Raw genomic sequence first — 23,812 nt, 5'->3', positions numbered from 1 at the left:
GGGGGCCCCCCCCGCGGGGGCCGGGGGGGGGGGGGGTGGTTACTCACTGGTCCCACTGGGTACCACGCTCGGAGCTAGGGATGGGGGGTGAACTCAGGCTCACGTGAAGGAATTTCCAACAGGAATTTGCTCACGGCAGGAAAAATGTCTCTGCTCCACCCAGCCCTGCATCTGCAGCTCCCAAACGGAGCATCCCCGGCAGCTCATCGCCCTCCCCACCTTCTCCAGGGCCAGTGCAGGCACGTTGGGGACAAAAGGAGCACGTTGGGGACAAAACATCCCTCCTCTGCCCAGCACAGGTCTCAGCCACCTACTTTCCCCATCACCTCCACCATCCAGCTCACCCCGAGATGAGGGTTTTGGGGAGCCCCAGGGCCGCAGCCAGGAAACGAAACAGAAATGAAGCAAAGCCTGGTTCTAGAAAAGGACTGAATTAATCATAGAAAAAAAAAAAAAAAAAAGGAAGGGGTTTGTCTCGGTCTCCGAAAACCCATTGCGAGGCTGAAGGGGGAGGGAAACAGCCCCCAAAAACTCATCACGAGGCTGAAGGGGGAAGGAAGCAGCCCCCCAGCAGGGCCAGGCTGAGTCTCCAGTGACAGAGAGACCATCCCGGGCTTCCCAGTGCCAGCCCAGTATCCAGGTTGTGCTGGTTCTCCCAGCAGCTGCCCTCTCCTGCACGGCAGAAGGGAGTGACCCGCTCACAGGGCAGCGATGGCCTTGGCAGCCACGCGGCGGCCCAGGGGCAGGCTGAGATCCGTGATGGCCAGGACAATTTTGGGACTGGACATGGTGGACACTTTCACCAGCTCCGAAACCTGCCCAGAGAGAGAGAGGAGAAACGTAGATAACTCCCAAAAGCCACCCGAGCCAGGCAGTGGGACTCCCCAAGAGGAACCCATCCGTCCCAAGGGAGCAGTGCCCCAAAACACCCCCATGACCAGGGGAGAAGGACCCCAAGGGACAGCCAAGGGACTCACCATGGTGAAGGGCATGAACTGGAGGATGCTGCCTCGGCTGCCCTGCTCCAGACAGTCCACACACTCCTCCATGAACCACTGGACAAACTGGGTGTGGGTACCAGCTGTCTTAGCCCCCAGGATGGAAGAGATGAGCAGGAAGAGGTTCGCTGCAGAGAGAGGGGAATATCAAAAAGCCAGGCGGGTTCAGGGAGGCTGGGGGTGGCCCAAGCCTCCTGCACAGGGGACAGGGCCCCAGCCAGTGTCTCAGCATGGCTGGATCTGACCCCACGGCCAGGTCTGGCTGCTGAGGAGAGCCAGCCCCCCACCATTACCTAGCACCCTGTTCAGAGGGTCCCTCATGCTGACGGTGTGGAGCTGGGAGGCAGAGAGTGAGCTGCTCATCGAGCGATCTGCTGGGAAGGAGAACATGTGTCAGGCTGGGGGGAGGCTACAACGGCCTCTTGGCCCCCTCAGGTGCCCACTCTGGCCAGCTCCAGCTCACCCAGTCCTTGGGCTCCAGGATGGGCTTTGCCCTAACCACCCTGTGGAGCTGGAGAGGTTTGGACCGTGGTCCTTGTCACCCCCTGTACCCAAAGGAGCAGAGGGATCATGGAATTGTCAGAGTTGGAAGGGACCTCTAGAGATCATCTGGTCCAACTCCCCTGCTAAAGCAGGAACGCCCAGAGCACATCACTCAGGAGCATCCAGGCAGGTCTTGAAGATCTCCAGAGAAGGGGACTCCACGGCCCCCCTGGGCAGCCTGTTCCAGTGCTTTGTCACCCTCACCGTAAAAATGTTTTTTTCTCATATTTGAATGGAACTTCCCATGTTCCACAGCAGCAGGGATGGTCTCTGCCCCGGTCACCATCCCTTGCACAAGCCCACGCATGCCCCAGGCGTGACAGAGCACAGGAGCCCAGGGGGAGGGCTCCACACGCTGCCACTGCTGCTCGTGGGGTGGGACACTTGGCTCTTGCACAAGCCAGATTGAGTCTGACCAAGTGGAATGGCATCTCCAAAGGGTAAGCGTGAGTGAGACCGTGACTCTGCTCCCTGCTCACTTTTTAATTGCAGCCATGACTCGTCCCTGACGCTCCAGGAGGGCACGAGCAGAGTTAATGCAACGTCACGAGGGGGAGAGGAGCAGAACCAGGCTCTGCCCCGGCCAAGCGCGCCCCGCACATCCTGGTGGAGCCAGCCAGATGTTCAACAGCTGCACAGCAGCACTCAGTTCTCACTCTCCGGGTACAATTTAGCTACCAGAGCTGAGGCACGTCCACCAAACCAGCAGCAAATCCCAGGACAGAGCAAAGGGATGTATCCCACCCAAACTGGAGCGCTGCTGGGTGCTCCTGGGGGAGAGGAACTGGGCCACCTCCGGTCCAACGGGATGGGAATCTCCTGGGAGAGCTCTTGTGTGGACCCCACAGGACACAGCCACTGCCAAAAGCAGCAGCACCCACCTTGTGCTGCGCTGAGGATGCTCACCCCCCCAAAAAAAAAAAAAGCAAGCCCTCCCACACTTTTCTCATGGAATCACATGAGTTACGTGGCTGCTGCAGGAAGCAGCGTTTCCACATCACTGCAGCAAACAGCCCAAAAAAAGTCCTGAATGTCACTGGAAAGAGGTGGGACTGCCTCAAAAGTTAAAAAAAGATAGTGAAATAAAGGGAAAACCCCGTATTTCAACAGTAATGAAACTAAGAAAAACCACAGGTTGATGGATGGGTTGAAAACTAACAAACAAAGAGCAACTTAGGACAAGAGCATCGGGAGAAACAATGACCAAGGAGCCTCCTGACTCACTGCCCAGGAGTCCAGACGTATGTGGGAGCCGTGACAGCACCCGCTGCAGCCTGAGGGCACCTTGGACACCCCCCCAGCACGTCCTGCCACAACTGTCACAACCCACAGCACGGACGTGACTGCAGGGACTCATCGGTTCCGCTCGCTGCCTCGTTAACGGCACTGGAATGTCAGGATTTAGGCACAGACATCAGGAGTGTCACCTCCTGCTGCAGCACAGCAGCTCTTCGGGCCCACGAGGACTGGCTGGGGGTGAAAAAGCTCTGACAAAACCTCCTCCAGACCCCCCCTGTGCAATGGACTGGGTTGGGTGGTAATGTCATGGAGGGAAGGTGTCACCTCATCCCCTTTCCTAAGTTGTTCTGACCAGAGAAATGAAGAGTTTGACCTTTTCTAAGGTGTGAAAGCTCCAGGGCAACAGCAAAACACTTGAGCACTCTAAATCTTCACCTGGCCAGCTTGGGAAGAGAAGCTTTTTTGTGCCAATACGTATCTTACATCCCAAAAAGAGCAGATAGGCAGCTCAGTGCCACCCCCAGGAGACACCCTCCCACCCACACTTACTGGGGCTGGAGAGGATGTTGGAGTCTTCCTCGTTGGAGCTGAGCAGGCGCATCAGCTTGGAGGGCTGTGTGTCGTCCAGAGGGAAGAGGCTGATGTAATCCTGGGGGGAAGGGGGAGCAAAGGGGGTTCAGCCCCACCAGCCCCTCTCTGGCCCTCCTCCCCAGGGCTGATGACCCCCCCATGGCCCAGGGCTACCATCTCTGTTCACCCACAGCATCTCAGTCTGGGCCAATCATATACAGACCATCTCATTACAGGCCCCCTTCCCCAGAAAAGAGAAAGAAGGGGGTTCAGCCCCACCAGCCCCTCTCTGAGGGGACATTCTGGCCCTCCTCCCCAGGGCTGATGACCCAACCTTGGCTCTGCACAGCCCCACGGCCCAGGGCTACCATCTCTGTTCACCCAGAGCATCTCAGTCTGGGCCAATCACATACAGACCATCTCATTACAGGTCCCCTTCCCCAGAAAAGAGAAAAGAAAACCTGCATTTTAAGGTCAAAGAACCTCAGTCAGCCCACAGAACCCGGCCTCAGCTCCCCACCCGCCCCCCCCCCCCCCCCCCCCCCCAGACACTGCCCACTCTTGTGCACAAAGAGCCTCCAACCAAACCCAGCTCCACACCAGATGCACCTCAATATCCTCTCGGTGCCTCTTCTTCTGCCTGGTGGAGGCTTGGCCCTTGTTGTGGGAGGAGTAGGAGCTCAGGGCACACCAGACGGCGAGCCTGGGGACAGAGCAGGGACACTGCCAGGTGCTGCCAGCCCACACAGATGACAGCACGCAGGCAAGGGAAGATGGCAGAGGCCAGAGCATGCTCCAGGACATCCAAGTCCCCTACTTCGTGAGAGGAACGGGGTGCAGGACACCAGCTGGGGAACTGGGTGTCTGGGATCCCCCTCCCAGCACGGAGCATCCAGCCCACACAGATGACAGCACGCAGGCAAGAGAAGATGGCAGAGGCCAGGGTGTGCTCCAGGACATCACAAGTCATCCCCTCTGTGAGAGGAACAGGATGCAGGATACCAGCCAGGGAACCGGGTGTCTGGGATCCCCATCCCAGCACGGAGCATCTCCCCATCTCCCCAAAACAGCCCACCCACCCCCAAGGACACCCCTGCCCGTGGGTCCAGGGTCTTACTTGGCCAGAGCCTTTCCTGGCGGGTCCATGAGGGTGTGCCACTTGGAGGAGTCCGTCAGCAGGTTGGGCAGGATGTGACCCAGCAGGGTCAGTGTCAGCTGTGGCATGTCCAGGCAGGGTGATTGTGCCCCTGTACTCAGCACTGGGGAGGCCACACCTCGAGTGTTGTGTCCAGTTTTGGGCACCTCAATCCAAGAGAGATCTGGAGGTGCTGGAGCGAGGGCAGAGGAGGGCAACGGAGCTGGTGAGGGGGCTGGAAAACAAATCGTATGAGGAGCGGCTGAGGGAGTTGGGGCTGTTTAGTGTGAGGAAGAGGAGGCTGAGGGGAGACCTCATCACTGTAGAGAGGTTGGTGCTGGTCTCTTCTCACAGGTAATTAGTGACAGAACGAGAGGGAACGGCTTCAAGCTCCAACAGGGGAGGTTTAGACTGAACATTAGGAAAGAATTTTTCACCCAAAGAGTGATGGGGCATTGGAACAGGCTGCCCAGGGAGGGGGTGGAGTCCCCATCCCTGGCTGTGTTTAAGGGCCATTTAGATGCAGTGCTGAGGGACATGGTGTAGGGGAGGACTTTGTAGAGTAGGGGAGATGGTTGGACTCCATGATCCCAAGGGTCTCTTCCAACCTAGACCATTCTATGATTCTATGATGGGGTCACACAGGCCCCAAGGAGTGAAAAGAAGGGCAGGAGATGGCAGGACACAGGGCCTGGTGCACTGGAACTCACCGCTCGTTGTAGAACTGCAGGGTGTTCTCGCCGTAGAGGGGGGCAGCCAACTGCCGGATCATCTGCAGGGACTTCTCCCGCTCATCCAAGCCCAGCATGCGGACGTGGGCCACCAGCCAGGCCACCGCACACACCGCCATGCTGCACACCTTCCCCTTGATGTTGTCTGTGATTTTCTAGGAGAAGAGATGGAAGTAGATGAGCACAGACCTGGGGATGCACAGGCTTTATCTCAGCGTCGCTTCCCAGGGCCTTGGGACATGATTGCAGGGTCCAAGCCCCTCTCTCCTCCACAGGGTGGAACCTGTCCCTGCCAGCCCCACTGCCACCAACGGAGCAGCATCAAGGGGCTGGAGCCACATCAGTTCCCCACCCAAGTCAAAAAGGAGCCAGGGAGCTCCACAGTGGCTGCAGGAGCCTTCAGGGCAGGAGGACAGGGGACCCTCACCCTGCTGAAGCTTTGGCCCCTCCTCGGGACACAAGGGTGTGCCCATGCCCCTACTCTGCCCCACACCATCCTCCCACCAGGCCCACCTGGATCGACTCAAAGGTGAGGACACCATTCTCCCAAGCGTTGAGGATCTCCAGGATGGCAGCCGAGATGCTCAGACATGCCTCATGCCACTTCATCTGCCTGCCAGGGAAGAGAGAGGGTCAGGCATTTGTTCAGAGCAGCCATAGGGCCAAGGAAAATGGGGTGGGGGCTCCTCTCCTGATCTGCCCCAGCCTGGCAGGGTGAGCTCTTACACCAGCTTCATCTCGGAGGAGTTGTTGAGGAGGGCGACCAGGGACTCCACCTTGGTGGAGTCGGGGCGGAAGCAGGGGTGGTCGGGGTTGAGGATCTTGCCCTCCTCGGGCATGCAGGTCAGCATCCAGGTCTCAAAGAAGGGCACCTCGCCCGCTGGGCTCGACTCCGACAGGATCACCTGGAGGGGAACCAGCACAGGGACTGTCACACGGCCTGCATCCCACAGAGACCCTGCCAGAGACCCCCCCCAACCCTGCCGGGAACTCCCACCTAGAGGGACCCCCACTCTGCTGGGAACCCCCACTTGGGGAGGGACTCCCACCCTGGGGTGCTCGTGGCCAGGGGAACAGCGCCACCCTGTGGCCTGCACAGACAGGTAAGCTCTTGCCATCACCCAGTAAGGCACTGGTTGGTCATCACCACATCACCCAGTAAGGCACTGGTTGGTCATCATCACCCAGTAAGGCACTGGTCAGACTTGGGGAGGGACTCCCACCCTGGGGTGCTCGTGGCCAGGGGAACAGCGCCGCCCTGTGGCCTGCACAGACAGGTAGGTGTTTGCCATCACCCAGTAAGGCACTGGTTGGTCATCACCACCCAGTAAGGCACTGGTCACCACCCCCCAGTAAGGCTTTGTTTCCCAGCCTGTGGGGGCTGTGATTTCCCCCCCTCTACCACAGGACTCCCCAAGAGACCACGGCCCATCTCAGAGCAGCACTCCAGTGGCTTCCCTCAGGGAGATGCCAGGACAGGACCAGTCCCGAGGGGCTGTGTGCATGGCAGCGGGGTCACCACGTCCTGCCCAGAATCCCTTGTCCCCTGCCTGCCGAGCTGAGCTCAGGGTCCCCAGCACCGGATCGGGGTGCAGAGTCCAGCTGGCAGCCAGCTGGGAGGGCTCCCGAGGGGGACACGAGCTGGGAATCCCGCACGCTGCTTCCTCCCTCCAGCTCACCATCACCCCAGGGACACTATTTTTGTCCAAAAAAAAATAAGTTTTGCACATCTGTTCAGCAGCAGCTGGTCAGGAAAGTGGCTCCGAGCCGGGCTGGGGGGATGAGACCTCATCGCACGTCCGCTCTGGGCTGTCTCCAGCCAGGACCCCCCCTCCCTCCCCACTCCCCAGGGATCGCCGGGCAGGCCCCCTCCACCCCCCCTTTCCCTCCCTCTCCCTGTTCCTGGTGTTTCGGTATCGTTTCGCCTCCCGACACGCGCAGATGTCGAAACCTGGAACGTTTTCAGGCAACCCAAGTACCGTTTCCTGAGCTGGGGCTGCAAGTTCCTCCTCTTATGGGGGAGGGCTGATGCCCAACTGGGTTGTGTGGGCCCCCCCCCCGGGCCAACCAGCACCAAACCAGAGGGGAAACACTGGGAAAAGCCCGGTGAGATCAGAGCAGTGCTCCCACTGATACCACGATACCATAAAGGGAGCACAAGCAAAGCCCTCAGGGAGGCTACGGCCACCCCTGCTCCATCGCCTGGCACCAACAGACCCTGCAGGGATGGATTTCTACCTACACAAGGTCAAAGGCACTGGGGGGCTTCACCCCAGGCGTTGGGGTGGCCGTGGGGACGGTGGTGGTGGTGGCAGGCTGGCCACTAGAGGAGGCTGGCAGGCTGCGGCGCGTCGGCAGAGCTCACAGGGCTTACCTCGGAGCCGTAGGTCTGGGCCACATGGCACAGCATGAGGAAAGAGATGTCGAAGAGCAGGGCCCGAACGGGGGCTCCTTTGGCTGAGGGAGGAGAAACAAAGACCTTGGGGCTCCCCAGCCTCGGTACAAGGAGGCAGGCAGGAGCCCTCTCAGCCCTGCTGCCCCCCAGGCAGCTTTTCTAACCCTCAAAGTGGTTATGCGTGAACAGGGGCTCCAAGGGATGTGCCAAGTGCCCCCCTCCACCCCGTCTGCCTCTGCTGGAGCCCCCAAAATGGCTTTGGCCTCCCATCAGGCAGCCCCAGCCCGTCCCCAGGCTCCCCCCGGCACCGTGGAAGGTCAGAGCACTCGGTGAGTTTCATCACACACAAAATGCAGAGTCCTTATCTGGGGCTCTGTGCTGACACATCACCCCTTCCAGGGAGGGAGCCGGGGCAGGGCCGGTCATGAGGGGCCCCGTGGGCTGGGACAGGGAGCCCCCCACAAGCAGGGAGCACCCCGCATTCGGGATGGATGTGCCACACGTGAGGGCAGTGGGTCCCCAGGAGACCAGATCCCCGATGGCACTCAGCCACGTCCCCCCCCAGCTTAATCCAGCCGGGCCCCACAGCGTCCCAGCACGTGGCAGAGGGGGGAGCACGGCTCGAACTGCCCCACGCAGGGATGTGCTCGCACTTACGGCCTTCTCCATTGATCTGCTTCGTGAATTCATTCAGCCTGGAGGGGGCAGAGAGAGCCACGGTGAAGCCTTATCACCACATGAAACGGGTGCCTTCCCATCCCTGAGACAGGGCCTGCAGACCCCTTCCTGCCCCCCATCCCAGCACCCAGCATGGAGGAGAGACCGAAGCGGGGCCCGGATCCGCAGACACCCTCCGGCAGAGCAGGGGATGAGCCACCTCCTCCCTCCCTCTGCTCCCCTGCAGCAAAACAGGTCCAGCAACGCTGCTTTTCCCCACGCCCAGCCGGCTTCGAGCACCGTCCTCTCGCCGGAGCTGGCTCTGCCCGGCTCCCTGGGGATTTCTGAGCGTGTGCCTGGGGATTTCTGAGCGTTTCCCTCTCTGTACTGCAGTGGTACAAACCCCCCAAACAGAGTGAGCATGGTGAACCCAGCCAGGTTGGCATGTTTTGGGCTGCCCCAGGCTTCCCCGCTGGAGGAATCACACCCCGCAGCCCCATGAGTGTTGGTTGTGTGTGCTCTCACCAGGACACGGGTGCCTGGGGACTGAAGGCACACACGGGAGAGCCCTGGGTGGGAGGCTGTGCCAGTGCTTTCAGTTCTCTTAATACCCTTAAACCAGCCCAACTTTGATCCTCTGCCCTGTTCATGCAGAAGCAACGGAGATGGGGTGCTGAGGGGCGCGGTCTCCCAAGACCCCAGCTCTCCCAAGGGCTCTGCTGGATCCAGTGCTGCAGAAACACTGGGACAGAGGCACATCCAGTCCTATCTAGGGGGTAGCTTGGGGGGCTGCCCACTCACCCCAGCCCCACCAGTGACCAGGGACAGTGTTGTCCAGGTGGACACTCACTTGATGAACTTCCGAGCGAAGGATTTCAGCTTGCCCGTCGCCGCGGCCGCTGCCAGCAGCAAGTCCAGGCTCTTCCCTGACAGCATGTGACCCAAGACCCCCAGCAAACCCTCGGGGGACTTGGAGTGATCTGCATCCATGGTCTGCAAAAAAAAAAAATAAATAGAGGGAAGAGAAGTCACAGGGAATGTGTGTCACAGGCAGCAGTAAAATCATGACCGTGGGGGCAGAATTGATCGGCTGCCAGAGCTGTCCCGTGAGGCCTCAGTGAGCAGGGACCCCCAGGGCTCAGGGAGTGTGGGGATGGAGCCCTCTGTGCCCCTGGCACCACAGGGCACAGCACAGGGGAGAGCTGCAGGGCACCGGGGCAGCAAAACCAGCAGCAAAACATCCTCTCCTGCTCAGCAGGCAACAGAGCGATGCAAGGATGGGGGGAGTCCCCAGGGATGGGGGGAGATGCGTGCAGGGAAGTGGCTGGGAGCAGGACAGGCAGAGCTGGCTGGGCTCAGGCTGCTGGCACTGACAGCAACAAGCCACCTGATGGCTCCTCCACCTTCCTGGGAAGGAGGAGAGGAGCTCCTGGTGCCCACAGCAGAGAAACAAAGCTGAGAGTGATTCCTCCACCCCATCACAGGGGGAGATCAGGCACGTCCCGACCACCCCGGCTGCCTGGTGAGACCGGTGCTGCTGGAAACAGGCTCTGGGGCTGAGACTGGCCTGCCCAGCACGGATGTGTGAGGGGACTCACCTTCAGGATGTTGGTGACAGTGGGCTCGGCCCTCAGGATGAGCCCTGGGTTTGGCTGGATGTTGGCGTTCTCGGCCGATTTCAAGTGCGGGGCGTGTTCTCTGTCCGCTGCCCTGGGGAAGCCAGCGAGCAGGAATTCCTCACCCTGCCCTGCCCTCAGCCACCTCCCACCCATCTCCACCATCGAGGAAAGGCCACCACCTCAGGCCAGTAACAGCTGCCACTCCCAGAGGACAGACTTTTCCTCAATCTGTCACTGGAAGCAAAGCCTCGTCCCTCCAGGCCACGGTGTCCCAGCTGCAGGACAGCCAGTGCCATCACAGCTGGTCCTTTCTGCTCCCCCCCAGCAAGGATGGCAAGACAAGGTGCTCCAACCCCACTCTTTTACCCAGATTTTTGAGGGGGCTGTACCGTTTGTCAATCAGGTTGTCCATGTTGGCCTCTGAAAGCAGCCCCTGCTTGCTGCACTCCTGCAGGAGCAGATCCATGCAGTCACAGCTGAAAGAGAGAGAGAGGAGAGTGTTACCCCGAGGGACAGCATTCCTGCTGCCCGGGGTGGTGCTGCGGGGCAAGGGGCACTCCTGGGTTGCCCTCCTGGCCCCGCACCCACCCTCTGAGGCTGCTTCAGGGCCAAAAGCAGCCCCAGATATCACACAGCATCACCAAAACACTGTTCAGCTGTCAGACACTCACTGCCTCGCTCATTTGGCAGGTTCAGGAATCACAGAAGGAAGAAGGAATTGGATCAGAAACTATAAAAAGCCTCGCCAGGAGCAGAGAGGACGGGGTGGTTGTGACACAGAGTGGCCACAGGCTCGTGGTGCTGCAGGTGGGCCCCGTGCACAGCCAGCACTCACTTGCATCGCTGATCCACTTTGTCGAGCAGCGGGGTCAGCTTCAGCAGGAACTCGAAGGCACAGTTCACGTCCTCGGTGAAGTCCTGCAAAGCCCAAAGCCCAGCGCTCAGCTCGGAGCCCACCTTCCCCCCCCACGCCGCCCGCTCCCTTAGAGGAAGATTGTTGGGAAAGAAAAGAAAGCCAATGGCATTCTGGCTTGTATTAGAAATAGTGTGACCAGCAGAAGTAGGGAGGTGATTGTGCCCCTGGACTCAGCACTGGGGAGGCCACACCTCGAGTGTTGTGTCCAGTTTTGGGCACCTCAATCCAAGAGAGATCTCGAGGTGCTGGAGCGAGTGCAGAGGAGGGCAACGAAACTAGTGAAGGGCCTGGAAGACAAATCATATGAAGAGCGGCTGAAGGAGCTGGGGCTGTTTAGTATGAGGAAGAGGAGGCTGAGGGGAGACCTCATCACTCTCTACAACTACTTGAAAGGACACTGTAGAGAGGTTGGTGCTGGTCTCTTCTCACAGGTAATTAGTGACAGAACGAGAGGGAACGGCTTCAAGCTCCAACAGGGGAGGTTTAGATTGAACATTAGGAAGGAATTTTTCACCCAAAGAGTGGTCGGGCATTGGAACAGGCTGCCCAGGGAGGGGGTGGAGTCCCCATCCCTGGCTGTGTTTAAGGGCCGTTTAGATGCAGTGCTGAGGGACATGGTGTAGGGGAGGACTTTGTAGAGTAGGGGAGATGGTTGGACTCCATGATCCCAAGGGTCTCTTCCAACCTCAATGATTCTATGATTCTATGAAATAGGCCATTTCCTACCCCAGTCACCCCCATGCAGCTTTGGCCAGGGACCAGCACCGTTGTGACAAACACAGCTCCGTGGCGCGCACAACGCGGCCAACAGCTCCAACCGCTGGCCCTCGAGACTCACCTTCTCCCCTTGGGGATACTTCTTGAGTTTAACCAGGACCTGGGGGATCTGAAAGACACAGAGGGTGGCTCTGACTGATGGAGGCAGACCCCATTCCCCAGTCAGGACCTCCCAGGAACACGGGGAGCAGCCACACCAAACACCCCTGCGTGTTTCCAGCCCGGGGAAAGGAGCGTTTCTGGAGCAGCCCCTGCGCCCAGAGGACTTTGTGCCCCTGCCCTTCCCTCTGCAGGGTCCTTCCAGCACCACGGGGAGCCACAGGGCACGGCCACCCTCCCCACAGCCAGGCAGGGGACACGTCTCAGGCCTGAAATTACACGCAGATCCCCTTTGTCTGGCACAAAGAAAGGAGGGGAAGCAGACTGCTCCGGGGCTGCCCACCGCTGAGCTGTGGGAGCGCAGGCCCCGAGGCTGCTGTGGCACCACGATTTTCCCCTCATACCATCCCGAAAAACGCAAAAACAAAGTGGGGCTGGGCTGAAAAGAAGGCCTGGACAGCAAAGCTGATGTTCAGCGGGTTGGAGGAGGGTTGTTGCAGGCTCAGCTGGGGTGTGGGGGGACCCCGAGGGCCACGCTGTGGGAGAGAAGAAGCGATTGCCCTGCCAGGGCTCAGCACTCAGCAGGGGCAGGCAGGGAAAAGGCAGCAGCAGAGCCAGGGCTGGAAGCACTGCGTTCGCTGTGGGGCTGGGCCCTACCTTCAGGAAGGTGAAGGCTGTCCACTTCAGCTCCTCCGTGCCCTCGGGGGACTCGATGAGGCCCACAAAACAGGCCTTCCAGATCTCCAGCACGAAGAGCGGGGAGGGGATGCGCTGTGGGGCACACAGACAAAATGCTCCAGTGCTGGAAAGGCAACAAAAGTGCCTCCCCCAACCAGAGCCAAACCCCGAGCCCCCTGTGAAGGTGTTGATGGGCTCCTGCTGCTCCCTGCAGCTGCGCCCATACCCTTGGACCAGGATCAGTATGGGGAGGTACGGAGCGCAGAGCTTACAGCAAGGCACTGGTCCCACAGCCCCCAGGCCACCCTGAGCAGGAGAACAAGATGCTACTTCTGTACCTGCATCCTCTTCACCATCATCAGCTGCTCCACCAGCGGCTGGGTCTCTCCTGTGAGGTTCATGGTCCCTTCCAGCAGCACCACGGCATGTACGGTGGGGAAGCCGGTCTTGTTCAGCTGCTCGGAGTGGACGGAGAGCATGGTGGGGATGCTGGGTGGGAGAAGACAGCACAGGATCACTGAAACCTTGCAGGGACAGATCCTTCCTCCTCCTGTCCCATCCTCCTCTCCCAGCCAAGCCCCTGACACTTGCTGTCCCACATCTCTCTAGGGCAGGGCCCTGGGAGCAGCTCCAGGGGGATCCAGAGCAGGGAGGGCAGCTCTGGTGTGGCCAGAGGAGCTGAGGGATGGTGAGGGACCTCAGAGAAGCAACCCCTGGGTAAGACTCCTTCACAGCAAGTCACCACTAGCCCTGTCTCCTCTCCTACCCCAGAGCCTCTCAGCCCACAGCTGGTGCAGGTGTCCGAGGTGGGAAGGGACAGGGGAGGAGGGAGCCAGCAGGCTCTTGGCCCCAGAGCAGGGCTTGGCCCCATTTTACCCTCCCAGCCCGCAGAGACAGCAACACAAAGCTACCTCTTGATGAGGGAGATGCAGTCATCGGCCCGGCTTCGCAGCGTGGAGTTGCCCAGGCTGTTCACGTTCTCCCCCAGCTTGAGGAGGGACTGTTCTACAGCACTCCAGGAGGCTGGGGAGGGAGGGCAGACATTCAGTGGGGCAGGGAGGGACAGTGACACGCTGAGAAGCCGGGCAGGCTGGCTCCAAGGCCCATGGCAGAGCCTGCCGAGGCTGGGGCTCGCGGTGAGCAGAAGTCAGCGCACCTCTGCAAACCCAAGCCGAGGGTCTACGTGCCACCCAGCAGCTCCTGTCCCAGGCTCAGCCTGGCACAGCCTCTTGGCAAAGTGCAGGCACCGAGGGGAAGGTGCGGGGCTGTGCCAGGGACGCCGGCGGAGTGCAGGACCCGCTGCGCGCCCAGGAACAGCTCACGCAGCCTTCATATTAATTCTGCTCCTCTTCCAAGGGCAGCAGGGAGGGGAGGGGGCAGAGGGTGGCACGGAGCCAGGGAGGAGACGGTTACAGCAACAGGGCTGGAAGATGGATGGGCTTGGAGCCGCAGGGACAATGCGGCAAGGAGCTGGGCAGGGGGAAGGGAGAGGTGGCAATGACACCACGTCCCCAGGGCCAGCAGCGGCTCGGAGGAAGCAAGCCCTGGCAGAGGGTGCCACGGGGCAAGGCAGGGGCAGCCACAGCCACACATACACGTCTCCTCCAGCTTCGCGATGTGGATCAGGGCACGGTTCTTGGTGCTGCTGAGCATCTTCCCCAGCCTCTCCAGACACATCTTGAGCTGGCTCTCCGCCGCCGCCTGCTCCAGCGCCTCCTTCACCTTCTCGGCGTAGAAGGCCGCGCAGCGCAGGAGCCAGTTGAGGGCACTCATCAGCGCCCGGCAGAGCCCGATGCACTCCTCTGCTTTGCCATGGCAGCTGGGAAAGGGGAGAGAAACGGGACCCTGCTCACCGTGGGCCGGGTTACCGGGCCCAGAGAAACCAAGGTACAGAAACGGGGCAGGCTGGGGAAGCCAAACCCACATCCCCAGTGCTCCCAGTCTGCTGCAGATCTCAACCCGCTCAGCCCAGGCTGGATATTAGGAAAAAATTTTTCACTGAAAGGGTTCTCAGCCATTGGGATGGGCTGCCCAGGGAGGTGGTTGAGGCACCATCCCTGGAGGTGTTCAAAAGCCGGGTTGATGTAGTGCTGGGAGGGATGGTTTAGTGATGATGCTCCTTGTTTGTTGTGTGGGTGACTATTTTTGTCAGTCAGGTTGACGGTTGGACAAGATGATCTTTAAGGTCCCTTCCAACCTAGAAGATTCTGTGATTCTGTGAATCCCCGCTGTGCCAGGGGAAATAAAGTCTCCCCAGCACAGCCTCCTCTCTGGCCACTCTACCGCAGGGAAACTTTCCAAGCCTCTAATCAAATTATCTTGCTAAGAGAGGCTCAGCGTTGATCAATGCGCTGCGAGAGGTGAGCGCTTTCCCCTCCTGATGCACAAATCATCAGGGCCAGAAGTTTTGATCAAATTAAGCAGAGGATCAGATTAGGCAAGGACTGGATTAAGCAGCCGGCTCTGCAGTTGGCCAGCAACAGCTCCTTGTCAACATCTGTGACTGATGCATATTCATTGCTGCTGCTTCATTTCATGTAATTGAAGAGCTGCTACCTTCATCCCTCCTCCTCCTCCTCCTCTCCCGCTGCCCCCTGCCACGTGCTGTCTGTTCCAGCCTCCCAGAAGAGGCTGTCAGTCAGGGGTTAACAGGAAGATTTCCCAGCTTTCTAAAAAAGTTTTTTTTTTGTGGCCTGAATGGTCTGGACTCCCCTGGGTCCTGCAACACCAGCGGAAGAGCACGAAGCAAAACAAGGCAGCTGCCTGGAGAGCCTGGGGCAGCGCAGGCAGGACTGTGAGTGCTGGCAAACAGGGACGTGTAGCCGAGGCCCTGGGAAGCTGCAGAGGCCACAGGAGAGAAATTAAATGCTCTGAGGGGACAGACATCCTCAGGTCACAGGGCTTACACCCCCCTCCATTCACCTGAGCCAGGCTGGGATATCAGAGCAGAGGTGTTTATCCCAGAATATGGGGGTTTCTTGCAGCTTCCCACAAAGTCAGTGGGTTTCCCCTCTGCTCTCCCCATGCTGGCCCTCACGTGGCAGCCCAGCCCGAGGGGGACAGCAACGAGGGACAGGCTGGAGGGCAAAGCTGCCTCCCTCTGCCAGGGTGAGTATCTGGGGCTCAGCCGGGCCCCACAGGCTCCCAATATGACCCATGGTACAGCCCAGGGCCACGGCAGCAGGGCTGGAAGGACCACAGCGTACCTGAGGCGGTCGCAGAACATGTCCATGATCTCCAGCAGCGACTGGACACACAGGTCCCGAGAGAAGTCATCGAACTAGAGGAGGAAAACAAGGAAAGATTTCAGATGGGGGCTGCCGGGGGGCTCCAGGCACCTCTGAAAACAAACACCACCCCTTCCTCCACGGGCAGGGCAGGGCACTGCTGGCCACAGGACGCTCGCCCTGGCAGCTGCCCAGCAGCCACTTGAATGAGAACTAGGTCAGGACTGTCCGACGGCCGGGTCGTGCCCTCCCGGGGTCGCGGGAGGCAACAGGGCCACGGCAAACGGGGAGGCAACGAGGCTGGGGTTTTCTCAGCAGCTTCCCCAAGACGTTGGCGGGGGCTTGAGCTCCCCCTCCCCGCCGGCTGCCTTGCCGCGGCCGTGGCTCGGTGCCCACCCCCGGCTCGGCGGCGCTGGCAGCGCCAACAGCCCGGCTGGCCGCGGGGCCGGGAGGGCGGCGGGCAGCAGAAGCGTGGCTCCCCGCCTCCTCACAGAGCAGATGGGGCCACCCCGCCGGGCCGGAGCTAGCCCGCAGGTCTGCTCTCGGGCCCACGCTGATCTGAAGGAGGAAGCCTCGGCTGTCAAGGTCAGCTCTTCTGCCCACCCTGCCAGAACAGGCAGCCATGCACAACCGGGGGAATGGTGAGGAGCTTGTGCCGTTCAGAGCCACCATGCTCAATGTCAGCCGGCCATACACTGGCTCTGCCCTCCCCTAGGATCACGACCACCAGCCCAGAAGGGTGCTGAGCCCCCCTGGAGGGATCCCCACCCTCGCTGGGGCTTTATGGCACAGCTCTAAGTTCATCCCAAAACAACACTGGCACGGCGTGGCTACCAGCACCTTTCCATCCCTGGAGGTGTTCAAAAGCCGGGTTGATGTAGTGCTGGGAGGGATGGTTTAGTGATGATGCTCCTTGTTTGTTGTGTGGGTGACTATTTTTGTCAGTCAGGTTGACGGTTGGACAAGATGATCTTTAAGGTCCCTTCCAACCTAGAAGATTCTGTGATTCTGTGAATCCCCGCTGTGCCAGGGGAAATAAAGTCTCCCCAGCACAGCCTCCTCTCTGGCCACTCTACCGCAGGGAAACTTTCCAAGCCTCTAATCAAATTATCTTGCTAAGAGAGGCTCAGCGTTGATCAATGCGCTGCGAGAGGTGAGCGCTTTCCCCTCCTGATGCACAAATCATCAGGGCCAGAAGTTTTGATCAAATTAAGCAGAGGATCAGATTAGGCAAGGACTGGATTAAGCGGCCGGCTCTGCAGTTGGCCAGCAACAGCTCCTTGTCAACATCTGTGACTGATGCATATTCATTGCTGCTGCTTCATTTCATGTAATTGAAGAGCTGCTACCTTCATCCCTCCTCCTCCTCCTCCTCTCCCGCTGCCCCCTGCCACGTGCTGTCTGTTCCAGCCTCCCAGAAGAGGCTGTCAGTCAGGGGTTAACAGGAAGATTTCCCAGCTTTCTAAAAAAGTTTTTTTTTTGTGGCCTGAATGGTCTGGACTCCCCTGGGTCCTGCAACACCAGCGGAAGAGCACGAAGCAAAACAAGGCAGCTGCCTGGAGAGCCTGGGGCAGCGCAGGCAGGACTGTGAGTGCTGGCAAACAGGGACGTGTAGCCGAGGCCCTGGGAAGCTGCAGAGGCCACAGGAGAGAAATTAAATGCTCTGAGGGGACAGACATCCTCAGGTCACAGGGCTTACACCCCCCTCCATTCACCTGAGCCAGACTGGAATATCAGAGCAGAGGTGTTTATCCCAGAATATGGGGGTTTCTTGCAGCTTCCCACAAAGTCAGTGGGTTTCCCCTCTGCTCTCCCCATGCTGGCCCTCACGTGGCAGCCCAGCCCGAGGGGGACAGCAACGAGGGACAGGCTGGAGGGCAAAGCTGCCTCCCTCTGCCAGGGTGAGTATCTGGGGCTCAGCCGGGCCCTGCAGGCTCCCAATATGACCCATGGTACAGCCCAGGGCCACGGCAGCAGGGCTGGAAGGACCACAGCGTACCTGAGGCGGTCGCAGAACATGTCCATGATCTCCAGCAGCGACTGGACACACAGGTCCCGAGAGAAGTCATCGAACTAGAGGAGGAGAACAAGGAAAGATTTCAGATGGGGGCTGCCAGGGGGCTCCAGGCACCTCTGAAAACAAACACAACCCCTTCCTCCACGGGCAGGGCAGGGCACTGCCGGCCACAGGACGCTCGCCCTGGCAGCTGCCCAGCAGCCACTTGAATGAGAACTAGGTCAGGACTGTCCGACGGCCGGGTCGTGCCCTCCCGGGGTCGCGGGAGGCAACAGGGCCACGGCAAACGGGGAGGCAACGAGGCTGGGGTTTTCTCAGCAGCTTCCCCAAGACGTTGGCGGGGGCTTGAGCTCCCCCTCCCCGCCGGCTGCCTTGCCGCGGCCGTGGCTCGGTGCCCACCCCCGGCTCGGCGGCGCTGGCAGCGCCAACAGCCCGGCTGGCCGCGGGGCCGGGAGGGCGGCGGGCAGCAGAAGCGTGGCTCCCCGCCTCCTCACAGAGCAGATGGGGCCACCCCGCCGGGCCGGAGCTAGCCCGCAGGTCTGCTCTCGGGCCCACGCTGATCTGAAGGAGGAAGCCTCGGCTGTCAAGGTCAGCTCTTCTGCCCACCCTGCCAGAACAGGCAGCCATGCACAACCGGGGGAATGGTGAGGAGCTTGTGCCGTTCAGAGCCACCATGCTCAATGTCAGCCGGCCATACACTGGCTCTGCCCTCCCCTAGGATCACGACCACCAGCCCAGAAGGGTGCTGAACCCCCCTGGAGGGATCCCCACCCTCGCAGGGGCTTTATGGCACAGCTCTAAGCTCACCCCAAAACAACGCTGGCACGGCGTGGCTACCAGTGCTTTTTTCCTCCTGTCCCCTAGTAACCAGGAGGAGGTGGGAGGAAAGAAATTCTTCTCCCTTAAATTATTCTTCCTTCACAGAATCTTCTAGGTTGGAAGGGACCTTAAAGATCATCTTGTCCAACCATCACAGACCAGAGATCGCCCTGACAAGGCTAGTGCCGGGGGAGGGTGGGCTGCGGCGGGGAGGCTATGGCTCCTTCCAGAGAGGCCCCAAACACCGAGCAGAGGTGGCCACAGAGGGTTGACCCCCACCCGAGTGGCACGGGGCCACCGAGCAGCCGTGGGAAGCCGGGCTGGTGGCCACAGCCGCACGGCTCGGGTGCTGGCAGCCCTCCCTCGTGAGCGGCGCCGTGTTTCCCCATCGCCAGCTCCGGATCCCCACGGCGCTGCCAACGCCGCCGGCCACAGAGGGATGTGGTTTTCCAGCAGCCGGGGCGTGGTTTACACACACAGGGCGCTGCGGGGCAGGAGCCTGCCAGGCCCCACACGACGGGAGGGAAGGAGGTTTTCACACCCACAGCCGTCCCCAAAAGCAGAGCGGGACCTGGCAGCCTGTCCCCAGCGGGACACGGAACGACTCGGGCACTAATCTGCACCGTCTGAGCGCTGCTGACTCAGCAGAGGATGTCGTTTTCCACTTGACCTATATTCGGTGAGAGTTGTGGGGAGGGAAATGGATACGTGGGTCACAGGGAAAGAGGGGAAAAAAAAAAAACAAAACCTCAGAGAGCACCTGCCGGAGCCGTACCTTGCTGATGGCCATCAGGACGGTGGAATAAGACACCATCTAGGAATAAAACAAACCACAAAATCAAAACAAAAGGGATGCGGCGGCGCGTTCGGCGGGTGATGTTTGCCAGCGCGGGGCTGGTTGCTGAGGAACAGCAAGGTCAGGGCACGGCCCCGGCTGCCTGTCACCGCCACAGACGGGGCCGGGGCGCTGACCCGGCACAAATCCAAACAGACATTTTTAGGTGAGGGCTGATTCCGTTTCGCACAAAACTTGAGGCGATACGAAAACGTCGCGCTGAGGAAGCGCAGAGCTCCCAGCGAGCGCCGAGGCTCTCGGAGGGCAAAGATTCCCACCCCACAAGTGATGGGCAGAGGAGATTTAAGGCTCTCGGAGGGCAAAGATTCCCACCCCACGAGCGATGGGCAGAGGAGATTTAATTTCACTGAATTTTAGAGTTGGAAGGGACCATAGAGATCATCTAGTCCAACTCCCCTGCTGAAGCAGGATTGCCTAGAGCTTGTCAGAGCATGTTACTCAGGAGCATCCAGGTGGGTCTTGAAAATCTCCAAAAAAGGGGCTCCACACCCTCCCTGGGCAGCCTGTTCCAGGGCTCTGCCACCCTCACTGGGAAGAAGTTTCTCCTCATATTTGAGTGGAACCTCTTCTGTTCCAACTTGTGCCCGTTGCCCCTCGTCCTCTCACTGGGAACCACTGAAAAGAGTCTGGCTCCCTCCTCCTTCAACCCTCCCTTGAGATATTTGTCAGCATTGATAAGGTCTCCCCTCAGCCTTCTCTTCTCCAGACTAAAGAGTCCCAGCTCTCTCAGTCTCTCCTCATAAGGGAGATGCTCCAATCCTTGAATCATCCTTGTTGCCCTTCGCTGGACTCTTTCCAGTAGTTCCCTGTCCCTCTTGAACTGGGGAGCCCAGAACTGGACGCAGTACTCTAGTTGTGGCCTCACCAGTGCAGAGTAGAGGGGGAGAATGACTTCCCTTGACCTGCTGAAACACCCCTGGCTCGGGCTGAACCCTCCAATGCCCACCCAAGCCCTGGGGAGGCACTGATGGGAGATTTGGGGTGTCTGCCCACCACCAGCTCCACACCCCGGGTTCCTTGCCCACCTGCAAACTGCCAAGTGACACCCAGCAGCATCTGCAGCGCGAGATGGCGCGGGGAGCGTGGTTACCTGGGAGCTGATGGCGTATTTCAGGTAGGACAAGATGAGTGGGTTCGGCGACGGCCCGATCATCGCCTGCTCGAGAAGAGCCTCTGCAAGCAAAGGAGAGGGGCCAACGTGTTACACAGGTGTGGGGACACACACACACACGCACGCTCTGCCCTCACCCCGCAGGACAAGTGGCAAAGGACAAATCCTGCTCACCGCAGCGACTCCGCACCGCTCTTCCCTGAAACTAACTGAAATCCCACAACTTTCTAATCCCCGATGGCAAAAGCCGGTAAATAATTCAGGCAGCAGCAAGGAGCCTCCTGCTAACTCAGCTCTCCCCGGGCACCCTGGCCCCGAAACAGTGCCTGCTGCTTTCCAAACACGTTCCCCTCCCTCCCACGTCCTGCCCAGGAGGTTCTTGTATCCTCCACCGAGTGATTTTTACTCCGGCACCTGGGGCTGAACCCGGGGCAGACAGCCCCCTCTCTGCTGGGCCCAGCCCTGTGTGTCTGGCCCTCCCTGCCGCCGGCTGCCTGCCAGCCCCGACCCGCGGGTGCTGGAGGGGCTCTTGCCCGTCCTATCTGCTCAGTCAAGCCTTTAATTGACCATTTGAACTATGGCAGAGCGCAGGAACTACCTCCTGAAAGCAGGCCCCGGGCTGCGGCACGGGCTGTAAGTAGGTCAAAGCGCCCAGATGCAAGAGGGGGGAATTTGGGAAGCCTTTTGGGAAGTTGTCGCCCCAAAGACAAGGAGGAGGAGGAGCAGGAGACTCCCTGGGTCTCACTCGAAGGCTCAGGCCTCGGCCAAAAGCATCTCAGCTCAAGGACAGAAGGCTAATGGCAGCCTTCCCCTCCCCATCTAATCAGGGAGTGTCAACACGAGCCAGCCACATGCTGTTACCCACTGCAGACGTGTCAGCATAGATTTGCTGGGCACCGCCGTGATCCTGGCAGCCCGTGCCAGCTTCTGCTCCTTTTGTAGTTGAAATCTCAAAGGCAGGAGCTTGGGAAAGGACAGCTCTAGGGCTGTGGAGAGAGGCAGCGGTTGTTACAGCCACGGGGGCCTCAGGAAGAGCCTCTCCATGTGCCCAGCACAACGCTCCTGCTGCCCGGGACGGCGTCGGTGTCAGGACTCTCCCCCGGCAGCGGGGAGAGAGGGACCCAGCTCCCTCCCTGTCCCTGCAGAGGGGCTGCCCTCCAACGAAGCCTGGGCTAACGAGGCACTGAGGAGTGGCCAGGAGAAATCATAGAATGGTTCAGGTTGGAAGAGACCCTTGGGATCATCGAGTCCAACCATCTCCCCTACTCTACAAAGTCCTCCCCTACACCATGTCCCTCAGCACTGCATCTAAACGGCCCTTAAACACAGCCAGGGATGGGGACTCCACCCCCTCCCTGGGCAGCCTGTTCCAATGCCCGACCACTCTTTGGGTGAAAAATTCCTTCCTAATGTTCAGTCTAAACCTCCCCTGTTGGAGCTTGAAGCCGTTCCCTCTCGTTCTGTCACTAATTACCTGGGAGAAGAGACCAGCACCAACCTCTCTACAGTGTCCCTTCACGGAGTTGTAGAGAGTGATGATTCGTTGCCCTCCTCTGCACTCGCTCCAGCACCTCCAGATCTCTCTTGGATTGAGGTGCCCAAAACTGGACACAACACTCGAGGTGTGGCCTCACAGGGATTTATTCTCTCTGACCTGGCCTCGGGCTGCACAAAGCTGCCACCCTGCTTTTGGGGATACGTAGACGGGCCCACACCAAGCGCCCCACGAGCAGAACGGGAGCTGCCAGGCCGGGAACAGGCACCAGGGAGCCCCAGGGGCCAGCTGGCCAGCAGCAGGGCTGGCCCTCGAGCCAACCATCCCCCGCATGCCCCAGTGCTGCGTTCCCAGCCCCAGCTCCCCCAGCCTCTCCCTGAGCAAATCTGTCACCACAGCCAGGCCCCACAGCTCCAGCTCGGCTCCTCCAGCCCCACATCACCGTGGGGACTGGGCACATCATAGAATCATAGAGTCATAGAAATGCCCAGGCCGGAAGGGACCTCCAAAGGTCATCTAGTCCGACCCCCCCGCAGTCAGCAGGGACACCCCCAACTAGACCAGGTTGCCCAGTCGAGCCTCTCCTTGAATATCTCCAGGGAAGGGGCCTCAACCACCTCCCTGGGCAACCTGTTCCAGTGCTCCACCACCCTCACAGTGAAGAACCCTCTCCTCATCTCCAGTCTAAATCTGTTCCCCTCCAGCTTGAAGCCATTGCCCCTCGTCCTGTCACTGCAGGCCTTTCTAAACAGGCTCTCCCCAGCCTTCCTGTAGCCCCTTCAGGTACTGGAAGGCTGCTATTAGGTCTCCCCAGAGCCTCCTCTTCTCCAGGCTGAACAACCCCAGCTCCCTCAGCCTGTCCTCGGAGCAGAGGTGCTCCATCCCCCTGATCATCCTTGTGGCCCTCCTCTGGACCTGCTCCATCAGGTCCATGTCCTTCTTATATTGAGGGCTCCAATGGGGACAACGACCATGGGGACAAACCCAGCCTGAGGAGCTCAGCCATGAGGTTTGACAAAACCCACCACCACGGGCCAGACGCTGCCAGAAGAAAGGGGCAAGGAGTGCTGCTGCCTGCGCCGGGGCTATTTCCCTTTAAATCCCCCTGGTGCAGCAATCCTGGAGCAGGGCTCTGTTTATTTATCCAGCAAACAGGCGTTTGCAGCACAGAAAAAAAACAAAAAAAACCCAAAACACACAACCTAGCAACAAGTTTCTATAATTGGCATAAAAGCCTGGCAAATCTTTAAACCGGGGCGCTCAGCAGGTACCAGCGCCTGGCGGGATTTGTGTCAAACGCCCTTGAATAGGGACAGGAAAAGAAACCCCAAAAACTGAGGGTGGGAAGTGGCCTTCGGGGCAGCACCTGGCTCCTTCACAGCGCTTTTCCCTCCTTTGGGGAGACACACTGAGGGGACGTTATCCCTCACGTTGGGGGAAACTGAGGCAGGTAGCAAGAACCTGTGTGCAGGCAGGTGGTGAGCGGTGATGGGGCAGAGCCCTACGGAACCATTGCAGTCCCTAAAGGGGCTCCAGGAAAGCTGGGGAGGGACTTTTTATCAAGGAATGGAGCCATAGGATGAAGGTGAACAGTTTTAAATGAAAGGAGAGAAGATTTACATGAGATCTGGGGAAGAACTTCTTTGCTGTGAGGGTGGGGAGAGCCTGGCCCAGGTTGCCCAGAGAAGCTGTGGCTGCCCCACCCCTGGAGGGGTTCAAGGGCAGGTTGGACGGGGCTTGGAGCAACGTGGTTCAGTTGAAAATGTCCCTGTCCAGGGAAGGGGGTTGGACTAAATGGCCTTTGAGGTCCCTTTCCACTTAAATCACTCCATGATTCTGTGAATCCAGCATTTTGGCATGTGTTGCTGCAGCCAGTGGTGATCTCAGCCCTGCTGGGGTGTCCTGGAGGCCAGCCCTCCACCACAGGCTG

The 23,812-nt window shown here is 59.6% G+C and overlaps 1 protein-coding gene across 1 annotated transcript in view; it reads right to left on the bottom strand.

Moving 5' to 3' along the window:
* Nucleotides 1–424: 424 nt before the first annotated feature.
* MED24 (mediator complex subunit 24) overlaps nt 425–23,812 on the bottom strand; it is a 36,449-nt gene continuing 13,061 nt past the window's right edge. The window contains exons 3-25 of the mRNA XM_014957906.1: nt 20,367–20,449; nt 19,196–19,234; nt 17,584–17,657; nt 13,953–14,176; nt 13,269–13,380; nt 12,696–12,846; nt 12,337–12,450; nt 11,642–11,689; nt 10,723–10,805; nt 10,277–10,363; nt 9,867–9,978; nt 9,119–9,261; nt 8,269–8,306; nt 7,591–7,673; nt 5,943–6,121; nt 5,730–5,829; nt 5,196–5,371; nt 4,468–4,602; nt 3,960–4,053; nt 3,330–3,429; nt 1,292–1,369; nt 978–1,126; nt 425–815 (exon numbers count right to left, since the gene is read on the bottom strand). Coding sequence (XP_014813392.1) covers nt 699–815; nt 978–1,126; nt 1,292–1,369; nt 3,330–3,429; nt 3,960–4,053; nt 4,468–4,602; nt 5,196–5,371; nt 5,730–5,829; nt 5,943–6,121; nt 7,591–7,673; nt 8,269–8,306; nt 9,119–9,261; nt 9,867–9,978; nt 10,277–10,363; nt 10,723–10,805; nt 11,642–11,689; nt 12,337–12,450; nt 12,696–12,846; nt 13,269–13,380; nt 13,953–14,176; nt 17,584–17,657; nt 19,196–19,234; nt 20,367–20,449 — 2,519 coding nt within the window. The 3' untranslated portion in view covers nt 425–698. The remainder of the gene's footprint in view (nt 816–977; nt 1,127–1,291; nt 1,370–3,329; nt 3,430–3,959; nt 4,054–4,467; nt 4,603–5,195; nt 5,372–5,729; nt 5,830–5,942; nt 6,122–7,590; nt 7,674–8,268; nt 8,307–9,118; nt 9,262–9,866; nt 9,979–10,276; nt 10,364–10,722; nt 10,806–11,641; nt 11,690–12,336; nt 12,451–12,695; nt 12,847–13,268; nt 13,381–13,952; nt 14,177–17,583; nt 17,658–19,195; nt 19,235–20,366; nt 20,450–23,812) is intronic.

The sequence above is a fragment of the Calidris pugnax genome, unplaced genomic scaffold, assembly GCF_001431845.1.
Source record: "Calidris pugnax isolate Ruff unplaced genomic scaffold, ASM143184v1 scaffold337, whole genome shotgun sequence".
NCBI classification, from domain to species: Eukaryota; Metazoa; Chordata; class Aves; order Charadriiformes; family Scolopacidae; genus Calidris; species Calidris pugnax.
This window is presented reverse-complemented; position numbering and strand designations above follow the sequence as displayed.